This window comes from Sus scrofa, chromosome 2, assembly GCF_000003025.6.
Source record: "Sus scrofa isolate TJ Tabasco breed Duroc chromosome 2, Sscrofa11.1, whole genome shotgun sequence".
Lineage (NCBI taxonomy): Eukaryota > Metazoa > Chordata > Mammalia > Artiodactyla > Suidae > Sus > Sus scrofa.
In genome coordinates, this window is record NC_010444.4 from 41,113,712 (window position 1) to 41,126,413 (window position 12,702).

At 46.7% G+C, this 12,702-nt stretch overlaps 1 protein-coding gene across 7 annotated transcripts in view; it reads left to right on the forward strand.

Moving 5' to 3' along the window:
• The window catches only part of SERGEF (secretion regulating guanine nucleotide exchange factor), a 241,870-nt gene continuing 229,630 nt past the window's right edge, over positions 463-12,702 (forward strand). For 2 of the 7 annotated variants that reach the window (XR_301734.3, XM_003122944.6), the window contains exons 1-4: positions 463-565; positions 4,924-5,059; positions 6,763-6,918; positions 8,910-9,004. Coding sequence is in view for 6 of the 7 variants with exons in the window: in XM_003122944.6 (XP_003122992.4) it covers positions 506-565; positions 4,924-5,059; positions 6,763-6,918; positions 8,910-9,004 (447 nt within the window). In the remaining variant the exon portion in view is untranslated. Of the gene's footprint in view, positions 566-2,367; positions 3,298-4,923; positions 5,060-6,762; positions 6,919-8,909; positions 9,005-12,702 lie in introns of those variants that run through there. The other 5 variants (XM_013994510.2, XM_021083269.1, XM_013994509.2 and 2 more) reach the window with 5 other exon arrangements.

The following is a 12,702-nucleotide window of genomic DNA, read 5'->3' on the forward strand; positions in this document are numbered from 1 at the left end:
AAAAATAAAGAGTGTGAGCGGAGGGAAGAAGAGGCAGAGCGCCTGGCGAGACAGGAGGCCGGGGGCGGAGACGCTCCGAGCGCGCCCCGGCTGGTGACTGGGAGGCGGCTCCAGGGGCCGCTGCTCGGCTCCAGCCGGCTCCGGGTTATTGGCGGCAAAAGCGCGTGGTGCCCCCCGCCCCCTCCCCTACACCGACTTCTCAAAACCACCGACCCTTCCCCTTGCAGGTCTCTCACCCCCAGTCACCCCTTTCCCTCCCCCGCGCCGGCCCCTCCTCTGGGAGCACACCCCTGCCCCTGCCGCTGCCCCCAGCCCCCTGCCCCTACCCCTGTGCCGCCCGCTCCCCGAAGAGCCCCGCCTCCGCGCCGACACCTCCCTACCGCAGACCCCTCCCAGACTTGACCCACACCCCTCGTCACCAATCCCTCCCCCGCGCCAGCCCCTCCTCCTGGGAGCCCCGCCCACGCGCCAGCCCCTCCCGGAAGCGCCCGCGGAGCATTCCCGCATGGAGCGCGAGCCGAGCGCCTCGGAGGCCGCCCCACCTGCGACCGCGCTCTTCGCCTGGGTACGTGACTCCGCCTTCGGGCCCGGGCCGCTGGGACTGAGGGGCGCCCGGACGCTGGGAGCTCCCGGCTGCGGCGTGGGCGGTACTGGGGCCCCGCGGCCGAGGTCCGAGCAGGGCTCTGCGTTGGAGGATCCTGGGCTGGGGGCTGAGGAAGAGAGGGCAGTGCGGGGCTGTGCGGAGCGGGGGTGGGAGGGAGAGGAAGAGTCTTCACCCGGGTGACTTAGGGGCTTCTGGCTGGTGGGGTCCCTACCGGAGGGGCTGCGGCGCCTCCGGGACGGTGCGTCTGGTTCCGCGACAGACTTCAGGCCCGGGTAGCGCCGGGAAAGACGGAGCGCAGGGCTCTGTGGAGGGAGGCTCGTCCAGTCCTGGAGCCCCGTGGGGCCACCTGTGCTCCCCCCACCCCTCCGCACTGCTGGGAGAATATAGGCCTTTCCCCAGCCCCACCCCAGCCTGGTCGGAGCATCCTTTGGTGTGAGGCCTGCGGTGATGGGCCGTGCACAAGGCAGAGACCCTGCATAGTTGCTGATATTCGCCTGTGACTGGATCTTGTCTGCCTTGAGGGGTGGGAGTCCGCGCTGGTGTTGGTTTGAAGGGAGCGCTGAGAGACAGGGTTATCTGTATGTATGGTGGCTGGGAGAGAGAGAGTGTGTGCACAGCAATGTGTGGCTGGCATTTGAGCAGATGCAGGAACAAGCAGAGGTAGTGTCTTGTAATTCTTCATAGCCTATGATTGTAATGAAATGTGTAACTTGTTAATGTCCGTCTCCTTGGTTAGAACGTTAAGTGTCATGAGGGTGGGTACTGTGCCTGTCTTGAATAGCGGCTGCCTGTGCCTGGCACATTGTAAGGTGCTCAGTACATACTTGTTGGCTAATGAATGAATCAATGAGTACCTGTTGTGTGCCAAGCTAGGTGCTGGTTTTTGGGAAAAACTCAAGTGTGAAAGACTTCAGCTATCCTGTTGGGGGTTGGGGGAGAGAGGGGGAGAATAAAATTTTTATTGCTGTTAAAACCTGTATGTATTGAGTAATCACAGCATGGTGATTATCAGTACCAGGCAACATTTATTAACTGTAAGACGTCTGCACACTGGCAGAAAGGAGAGCATGATGTGACCTGAGGTAGTCTGGCTGTCTCTGTGTCTCTGCGGTAGCATTTGAGCTGGGGTGGAATTGGGGATTGAATACATGCCTGGGGTGGGTGCTTTTTGCAAGACAGACATTGGGGTCTCTGTGGACAGAGGAAATGTCTGATAGAAAAAGCCTTTCCCATATGGCCTTGTCAGTACTGAGGCAAAAATATTGTTGAACCCAACCTCATTGCTGTGCTTGGAGGCTTGATGGTGTGTTCTTCCTGTTGCATTGCATTATCTGTGCGGAGGGGTGTATTAGTTTGCTAGGGCTGCCATAATAAAATATCACAGACTGAGAGGCTTAAACAATGAAAATTTATTTTTTTCACAGTTCTGGAGGGTAGAAGTCCAAGATCAAGGTATCAGCAGGTTTAATTTCATCTGGGGCCTGTCTCTTTAGCTTATAGATGGCCTGCTGCTTGCTGTGTCCTCAGGTGGCTTTTTCTGTGGGTGGGAGCAACCCTGTTTTTCTTCTTGTAAGGATTCCAGTCATATTGGATTAGGGACCCACTCTTATGACCTTGTTGAACCTGAACTACCTTTTTAAACACCCTGTCTTCAGATAGAGTCACATTTGGAGGCACTGGAGGTTGGGTAAGAATTTCAACAAATGAATTTCAGCAGAACACAATTCTATTCATAACAAGATGATTTGCCCTTTTGGCGGGTGTGTGTGTGTGTGTGTGTGTGTGTGTGATGTCTGGGGTTTTTGTAAGAAAAGGAGGCAAATACAGCTGTAATAGGTTGTGTTAAATTTTGTTTTGCTTTATAATGGATTTAGGGCCTCTTGCGGCATTACAAAAATTTGGTGCTATAATTTGAATCCCATGATGCTGGTGTATCACTCTTTTCAGCAGCCTGTAGTCCTGGTGATGGGGCAGCCATGGAGATCTCATGGCTAACAGAGAAATCCTGTGTACATGCTCTCATTTCACACTGTGTGTGTCTTTCATGCGATTTTTCTTAGGTAGGGACTCATGGGGTCTTATATTCATTCACTGTAAATTATATGCACACGTTCTCTGGGCCAGCATTGTTTCAGATGCAAGGAAAATAGCATTGAGCCAACCAAAGTTCCTGCCCTCATGGACTTTACTTTTTAGTAGGAGAGGTAGATCGTGAACAAGTAAACATAATGCAATGTCAGAGAGTGCTTTGAAGAAAAGTAAAGCGGATAAAAGGCATAAAGTGATGGGGTGTTATTTTAGATAGATGTGTACAGTTAGCTTCCTGCTAGGTAAGCCCTAGGCTGGTTCACCAGATATCCCTTTTTTCTTTATTCTTAGAGACACAATATGGTATAATGAAAGGAGTGGGGCATTCAACTTGTGGCCTACTTAGCTGTGTGACCATGGAAAGTTACTTAACCTCTCTGAGCCTTAGTTTCTTCATCTGTGGAATGAGAATAATAATGCCCTCTTTTCTATTGTGAGAATTAAAGGTGAATGCCCAGCACACAGAGAAACAGTCAGTAGTTGGTAGCTAATATTGCCCCGAGGGCCTCCGGGACCTGTGTCCCTGCATGGCTTGCTCTGCCAGCATGGAGTCCTTGCAGCCCAGGACAGCTGTGGAAGAGATCACAAGGTGCAGGAGTCAGTATGTATGTATGCATTTTTCGTAGTTATTTTAAATCATTTTTCCTCCCTCACAAGTCTTTAAAAACAACCACATTTAAAAGGTTTTACTGCTCATCTTTAGGAAGAACCAGCCAGTAGTAGGTGGTTGGAGAAATGATAAGGATTTCCAACATTTAAAAAAATCCTCGGAGTTCCCGTCGTGGCGCAGTGGTTAACGAATCCGACTAGGAACCATGAGGTTGCGGGTTCGGTCCCTGCCCTTGCTCAGTGGGTTAACGATCTGGTGTTGCCGTGAACTGTGGTGTAGGTTGCAGACGCGGCTCGGATCCTGAGTTGCTGTGGCTCTGGCGTAGGCCGGTGGCTACAGCTCCGATTCAACCCCTAGCCTGGGAACCTCCATATGCTGTGGGAGCGGCCCAAGAAATAGCAACAACAACAACAACAACAACAAAAAGACAAAAGACAAAAAAAAAAAAAAAAAAAAAATCCTCCCTGCAGGTCCATGTCCCTTATCTTCAAATTTGAAGACAAAAAGCTCAAATCCAGAGCTGACCTGACATAAGGTTGTGTATAGTCTTTGCCCACAACTGTGAGTATTCGTACCATTTACGGCAGAAATCAAACTGTTTTCCTTATGGGGTGCTGCTCCCAGACCTTGCAGCAGTGTATATGATTTATATACTGTATTCCTTGTCTAGAGTCTATAAAATGCTGAGTCTGAAATACACCTGGCTGCAAGGGTTTCAGATTAGGGATTCTGGACCTTTATCATATAATAACAATGACAAACGTATTGCCCACTGAGGGGAAATGTGTTTCCTTAGAGGAATCTCACCACGCGAATCTTACAGACACGAAACATTGGACTTAGAAAAGCCCTTGGAGATCATTGCCAACCTCTCTCACTATACAAAGGAGATAAGAGATGTGCCCCTCTTGAGGGCACGAAGTCCTTAGCCAGCTTTGATTCTGGAAAGTCCTTGCCAGTGAGGGTGTGGGGAGAAGTGCATTGCCCATCCACTTTGTTCCCATTTGTCCTCATTATTTCTTCCCTTAGCCTTCCTAGCTGATTAGCTGTTATCAGAAGGGACTCCTATGCTGTCCCCCAAAGGCAGCACATGCATTTTGGAGCCTCAGAAGGGGAAGGTGAAAGTACCACTGGATGAGTCGTGGATGCTGAGGGTTCCTCTCACATGGACATTGTGGTGTACTGGGGATGGGGTCACTGTCCAAGTATGGGGCGCATATAACAGCTTTTTTTTTTCCTTTCTTTTTAGGGCCACACCTGTGGCATATGGAAGTTCCCAGGCCAGGAGTCGAATCAGAGCTGCAGCTGCCCACCTACACCACAGCCAGATCCTAGCTGCATCTGTGACCTACACCACAGCTCTCGGCAATACTGGATCCTTAACCTGCTCAGTGAGACCAGAGATTGAGCTTGCATCCTCATGGATACTAGTCGGGTTCTTAAGCTGCTGAACCACAACGGGAACTCCTAAACCGCTTCTTAAGAATGAGCCTGTGAAATCTCATCTCTTACAGGTCTGAGAGGTTATGTCAGGGTGAGAAAGATGGGAACAGGTAAATTCAAGGGGACAGTTGGATTGGAGTTCCCAGACTTTTTCATCTTTGGCTTATTTTATCCCTAGGGTGCAAATAGCTATGGGCAACTTGGCCTTGGCCACAAGGAAGATGTGCTTTTGCCCCAGCAACTGAGTGAATTCTGTAAACCTGGATGTGTCAAGAGGATCACGGGAGGAGGGGGCCACTCTGCTATTGTCACAGGTAACTTCCTTCAAGAATATATAGCCTGTCATTTTCTTATTTAGACATTTCCCCCTAGGGTGTTCTATTAGCACTTTCAGCCTTTTGTATTTTGCAGAGAAAAACATTTTTTTTGGTGAAGGGATCAAAGTAACCATCAGAATCCTAGATTATCAGAGCTGAAAGGATTTCGGGGATCAAGAACACCCCTCTTTCCCCCCTCCCCTCCCCCAGTGAGGCTCAGGGAGGAAAACTGCTTAAGGTTACAAGACAGCTAGTGGCCAAATTGTACCATATGTTACATTTTATACCACATATTGCTATTTAACTTTCACATATGAATTTTTAGAAGTCTTTGCAGTTAGGTTGACTATTCCTTGAGAGTAAGAACATTGTATTTTCATTAATCTTCCCTCCTAGTACCTAGGCTAGTACTTAATAAGTACCAAAAGGGCTGTAATATTGCAAAAGAGGGCATCCGGCATCCTGGCTAAAAACACGAGTTCTGGAATCAAACTGCTTAGATTCAAATCCTGTTTCTCTTATTTATTAGGTGTGCGGCCTTGGGTAAATTACTTAATTTCTCTGTGGCAGTTTCCTCTCTGTTACATGGGTGGAGGAGGAGAATCAATGAGTTAACAGGGCTACATTATGACTTTCATGGGTCCTTGACACGTTTGCCTTTGTGAACACTTTCCTCCATAAAGAACTCTTTACAATCATCTTTACAGCTGCACTGATGGAAAGACTAATATAATCCAGGCTAGATTTAGTGTATATTCTTTTAACCTGTATTTTTTCTTTTCTTTTTTTCTTTTTTTTGTCTTTTGTCTTTTTAGGGCTGCACCTGCGGCACATGGGGGTTCCCAGGCTAGGGGTCTATTCACAGCTGTAGCTGCTGATCTATACCATAGCCATAGCAACTCAGGATCTGAGACGCATCTGTGACCCTATACCACAGCTCACGGCAATGCCAGATCCTTAACCCACTGAGTGACGCCAGGGATCGAACCTGCAACCTCATGGTTCCTAGTCAGATTCGTTTCCACTGTGCCACGACGGAAACTCCCCTGTATTTTTTCTTATTAAAATATGTGAATTAAAACATTTTTGTGGGCCTCTAAAAGTATTGTGGGCCTAAAGGGTAAGTCAGCCTCACACATGAGGCCCTTAGAAGAGTACTTGGCACATTCTGTACCTCAAATAAATGTTGGTTTTTATTGTTTTTGTTTTTGTTTATTGTCTTTTTAGAGCCATACCCATGGCATATGGAGGTTCCTAGGCTAGGGGTCGAACCAGAGCTGTAGCTGCTGGCCTATACCACAGCCATAGCAACACAGGATCCAGGCTGAATCTGTGACCTACACCACAGCTCATGGCCACACCAGATCTTTAACCTGGTGAGCAAGGCCAGGGATCAAACCCAGGACCTCATGGATGCTAGTCAGGTTCGTTAACCACTGAGCCACAACGGGAACTCCATGGCTTTTATTGGTGATTGGTCACTGTGGTTGGACATGGAGTTTCCATTTAGATATTAGATTGGAGCCTCTTGGTCCTATGCCATTTGGTCCAGAGCACATTAACATGCGTGGCTTATTAACTGAGGTGGGGGAGAAAGTTAGTGGGTCCTTGACTTCAAATAATTCAGGAAATCCTTTTGCTTGCTTTGGCAGTTGTAATTTCCTTGTGCACACTATCACCAAAACCTTTATGTTTTGCAGATCAAGGAAGCCTTTTTGTTTGTGGCCTGAACAAAGATGGGCAACTGGGGCTTGGTCACACCGAGGATGTCCTTTATTTCACCCTCTGCAAATCCCTCCTTGGCTGTCCCATCCAACAGGTGGCCTGTGGCTGGGATTTTACCATTATACTTACAAGTGAGTGCACTCCTAGGGAAATTTTTTTCACTGAAAAGTCTTTGGGTGAGAAAAGCATGGTGGTGGGGTCCCTGATTAAATAAAATCCTCTTTGCATTTAAAAACACACACGAATATTCTCTCTGATTGTCAAGGAAAGTTGCAGGGTATATTTTGCAAGGAGAGTTTTAACAGTAGAGGTGATTGGGCTGGAAAAGTTTTGCCAGAGACTGAAGAACGGACTAGATCACATTTTGGCGGCCACTTTCTATCCTATAAGTTCACTTTAACCGGACTAGATGGCTGGTAGGGCTGGCTAAGGGTTACTCAGGGGGAATGTGGTGGGTAAGTTTGAGGAAATTGGAAGTTGCCACAACAGTGATGGCAGTTTTTTTTCCCAATGAAGGATATATATATATATTTTTTTCTTTTTAAGGCCACACCCACAGCATAGGAAATTCTAGGCTAGGGGTCAAATCAGAGCTGCAGCTGCCAGCCTGTGCCACAGCTGCAGCAACACTGGATCTTAGCCACATTTGTGACCTACAGTGCAGCTTGCCCACTTGCCCCAGATCCTTAGCCCACTAAGTGAGCCCAGGGATCAAACCTGCATCATCATGGGTACTAGTTGGGTACTAGTTCTTAACCTGCTGAGCCACAAGAGGAACTCTGGGGTTTTTTTGGTGTGTTTTTTTAAGTAAATATGGTTGGGGAGAACCCTTCCGTCTCTGTGAAGCCAGATAGCGCAATAGGATGTAGGGAATGTAGGCAAAGGGTTAATAAAATAATGCTCTTGGGAACAGCTGGTAAGAGTTACTTTGTCACCTGACTTCTCCCTCGATCAGTTTTGACTTCTTTCTTCAGTTTTGCCCTGTCAAGCTTGCCATTCTGAATTGAAACAACTATTATTCTGACCAGGCTCCCTTTGTCACAGGCCTCTGGCAAGTGCATCCTCTGTCCATCTCACCCTCCTCCCCCCAAACCCTCATGGATTTTCATGTGCACAGCCTACATCCCAAGCTTTTTAGCACATGGCCTTCGATTGCTGTGCCCTACTCATCCCTGTTGCTGCCTTGTCTTTAATTGTCCACAGTCCCCATACTTTTCTCTCTAGTAATACCCATCAGTACATGCTTTTCTCTGCCTGGTACAACCCTTGTGATCTATCTGATGAACTCTTATACTTTCTTTAAAATCCTGCTTGGGTGTCGCCATCTCGCTTCTGCCCAGAGGTCCATCATGTGTGTGGAATTTTATAGCAATTATTGGAATCTAAACAGTAGTTGTCATTTATGAATTACTTAGTGTGGGCCTGCGATGGAGTTGTAGGGAGTCAGTAGATGACTTGCTGTTTCCGGCTCACAGTTGGGACCAGTTATGAGACAGGTGCAGAGCAGTTAGACAGGTAGAGATCAAGCTATCAGCTTTTGACCGATAAAGGCCGAGGTAGAAGACGAGGTGAATTGTCAGGCCAAGAGGTTCTGCTAACATTCCTCTGATCCAAACCTGCCCACCAAATGCTAGGCCTCTCCTATATGGGAAACTCTTATGTGTCAGCCCAGAGTACCCGAGAGGAAGGTGCCAAGCCATACCTGTCCTGTTCCTTCTCCCAGACTCGCTGGTTGGCTAGGTTACCTCTCTTCCCCTGGAAAGCCATGTAAATGGGGAAGGGAGGGGAGAAAGGCCTGGAGTGTATTAAAATAATGGAAATTTCCACCCCATGGAAATATGAGCAGTGAGGGATAAGTATCCTCCATCCCATCACTAGGCACTGGGCTAAGTGTTCGCACAGCTGATGTGTCATTAATTAGGTATGTAGTGGAGAGTCTGCAGCACACTTAGCCCAGATCCCAGTGTTTTTGTTCCTAGAGGAACAGATGCAGGGACTATGGATTGACTGTGCTGGAGCACAGGCCCCCACTTAGGCCTCTCCTTCCCTTTTCTCATCCTTCCGCATTTACCCATTGGTCACAACTTCTTTGACTTGAGATTCAAGTATTTGTATTTTGCAGAAAATGGTCAAGTTCTGTCATGTGGGTCCAACTCCTTTGGCCAGTTAGGAGTTCCTCATGGGCCTCGAAGATGTGTGGTCCCCCAGGCCATTGAGGTAAGGACAGCACCTAATGTCGAGCTTGCCTGTCTCCTCTTAAGGGGTCTCCAGGTATCATTGTCCCTCTCCAGACTAAAAGGCTGGCTGGGTCCCTGAAAAACCATGGGGTTGTTAGAATTTAAGTTGAAAAATTCAGATTCTCCTGGGAGAACCTGCAAGGCTGGAGAGATGGATGTTGTGATTGGAGTTCCCTTCATGGCTCAGTGGAAATGAATCCGACTAGTATCCATGAGGATGTGGGTTTGATCCCTGGCCTCGATCAGTGGGTTAAGCATCCAGCATTGCTGTGAGCTGTGGTGTAGGCGGGCAGCTGTAGCTCTGATTCGACCCTTAGCCCGGGAACTTCCACATGCTATGGGTGCAGCCCTAAAAAGCAAAAAAAAAAAAAAAAAAGAAAAGCCCCTGTTAGTTCGCATCCATGTTAAAATTTTTTTAGGAAATAAAACAATAAAAGTAATACATCTTATAATGCCATTTAGGACATTTTACAATTCTAAAATTAGTAATCATGGGAACTGTGCTAGAAACAGGTCTGGTTGGGAGTGATTTGCCTGAAGACATGAAGCTAGGCAGATGGCATAGGCCAGTGCCATCCAGTGGAAATATAATGTAAGCCACACATGTAATGTAAAAGTTTTTAGGAACATCATTTAAAAAAGCAAAAAGAAATAGGTGAAATTAGGGAGTTCCCGTCGTGGCACAGTGGTTAACGAATCCAACTAGGAACCATGAGGTTGGGGGTTCGATCCCTGCCCTTGCTCAGTGGGTTAAGGATCTGGCGTTGCCGTGAACTGTGATGTCGGTCGCAGACGTGGCTCGGATCCTGCGTTGCTGTGGCTCTGGCGGAGGCTGGCAGCTACAGCTCCAATTAGACCCCTAGCCTGAGAACCTCCCATATGCCGCGGGAGCAGCCCAAGAAATGGCAAAAAGACCCAAAAAAAAAAAAAAAAAAAAGTGAAATTAATTTTTTAAATAACAGCTTTATTGAGATATAAATCAAATATCATAAAATTTACTCCTTAAAATATATGTTTCAGTGGTTTTTAGTATATTTACAGAGATGTGCAGCCGCGCCTGCGACATACAGTACAGCTCATGGCAATGCCAGATCCTTAACCCAATGAGCGAGGCCAGGGATCGAACCCCTGGTCGAGTTCATTAACCGCTGAGCCACGAAGGGAACTCCCTAGAGCATTTTTATCATCGGGAGAGAAACTGTGGGCCCAATAGCAGTCAAGTCCCATTTTCCCTCCCTGCCAGTCCCTGGTGACCACTCATCTGTGTGGATTTGCCTATTCTGGGCATGTCATATAAATGGAATCATACATTTGTAGCTTTTTGTGTCTAACTTCTTCCACTTCACATAATGTTTTTAACTTTCACCCATGTTGTGGTGTAGAGGTAAAATTAATTCTAATAACTTTTTTTTTTGTCTTTTTGCCTTTTCTTGAGCCACTCCCGTGGCATATGGAGGTTCCCAGGCTAGGGGTCTATTCGGAGCTGTAGCCACCGGCCTACACCATAGCTCACAGTAACACCAGATCCTTAACCCACTGAGCAAGGCCAGGGATGAAACCTCAACCTCATGGTTCCTAGTCAAATTCATTAACCACTGCACCACAACGGGAACTCCATAATTCTAATAACTTTTAAACTAATCTAATGTGTCCAAACTACTATTATTTCATGTTATATATCATCAATGTAAAACTTTGTGGTATTTTATATTCCTTATTTTATACTAAATCTTTGAACTCTGGTGTACATTTTTCACTTATGGTATATCTCAGTTCAGTCTGGTCAAACACATGTCAGGAGCTCAGTAGCCACGTGTAGTTAGCGGCTCTCATACTGTACAGCACAAGTGTCAGATAGGACTCCTGGTTTGGGGAGTTCTCTTGTGGTGTAGTGGATTGAGGATCCTGTGTTGCTGCTGCAGTGCCTTGGGTCGCTGCTATGGTGTGGGTTTGATCCCTGGCTCAGCAATTTCCACATGCTGCAGGCACGGCCAAGGGAAAAAAAAAAAAAAAAAAAACCAACTCCTGGTTTTAGTTCAGAGCTCTTTTCATTGTATCGTATTTAAAATGTACACATTTTTGTGAAGATTATATTGTAAGTGAATTTTTAGAGAAATTATGCCAGAATCTAAAATGAGTTGTACTACCTAAGCTGCTCTACTCATATCTAATTTATTTAAACTGTGACTAAGAGCGGGACATCTGTTTTCATTGGAAAGAGCTTGGGTCTACTCCTGTCACCTTACTGAATTCTAATTGCTAGTCTCTGGAGTATTATTTGGGGTCATGGTTTCCAAGGTGTTTTAGTCCCTTTGGGCTGTCCTAACAAAAGTATCAGGCTGGGTGGCTTAAACACCAGACATTTAGTTTTCAAAGCTCCAGAGGCTGGGAAGTCTGAAGTCAAGGCACCAGCCAATCTGGTATTTGGGGAGGGCTTATTTTCTGATTCATGGACAGCTGTGTTTTTGCTGTGTCCTTACATATCAGAAGAGAAGGACACTCCCTGGCGTCTCTCTCTCTCTCTCTTTTTTTTTTTTTTTGGCTTTTTAGGGCCACACCTGCGGCTTATGGAGGTTCCCAGGCCAGGAGTTGAATTGGATTTGCAGCTGTCGCCTACCCACAGCCACAGCAACTTGGGATCTGAGCAGCTGTAGCTCACAGCAACGCCAGATCCTTAACCCACTGAGAGAGGCCAGGGATTGAACCTGTGTCCTCATGAATATACTAGTCAGGTTTGTTATTGCTGAGCCACACTGGGAACTCTGGGGTTCTTTTTTGTAGGGGCATTAATCCTATTCATAAGGATTCTGCTCTCAGGACTAATCACCTTCCAAAGGCCCCACCTCCAAATACCATCAAGCTCAGGGTTAGGTCTCAACAATGAATTTCCCGAGAACACAGACATTCAGTCTGTAGCATGTGATATGCATGGAAATCTAGACTCTGTAGTCTCTGTTGTAGGAAGTGTCACAGCTTCCAGTTACAAATAAATGGCTTTTTAAGAACCTATCCATGAGTTATAATTAATTTAGCTTAAGTCACCTGGTTAAATAAGAGAGGAACAAATAGTTAAAATGTGTTGGATGGCAGAATCAGAAGGTAAGAACATTTTGACAGGTTGTATCCTATAGAACAAACAGAGGAATATGCCAGAGTGAAATATAATAGAAATTCATTCATAGCAGCTATTGTGTGTAGGTGCTGTGTTTCAGCAGGAGGAACAAAGGTGAGTAAGACCCAATCCTAGCATTTGAGGGCCTTGTAGTTTAGTAGTACACATTAGATATATAAACACCAGAGTGCATTGCAATGTCAGAACTATGGTAGCTGCACGTATAGCCCCCAAAGGGGGAGAATTGAACTCTTTCCAGGAAAAGGTGGGGTGAGAACAGATTTATGCTGGATCTTGCAAGTTGAGTAGAAATTTACCTGGCTCGGGATAGAAGGATGCAAAGAGTAGGTATAAAAGAAGTGCTTTACAAACAGAAGGAACGTGTGACCTAAGGTATAGAGGCATAAACCAGGAGGGTTTGGGATTCTGTAAGCAGTTTAGTGTGAGTGGAATCTAAAGAAGCAGTGGAAGTGCTTGTTGGGCAGACAAGTGGTGTCTGACAAATGGTCAGACAGTGTGTTAGGGAAGGGCCAGGTGAGGAAGTGTGGGGTGGATTGAAGGAAATT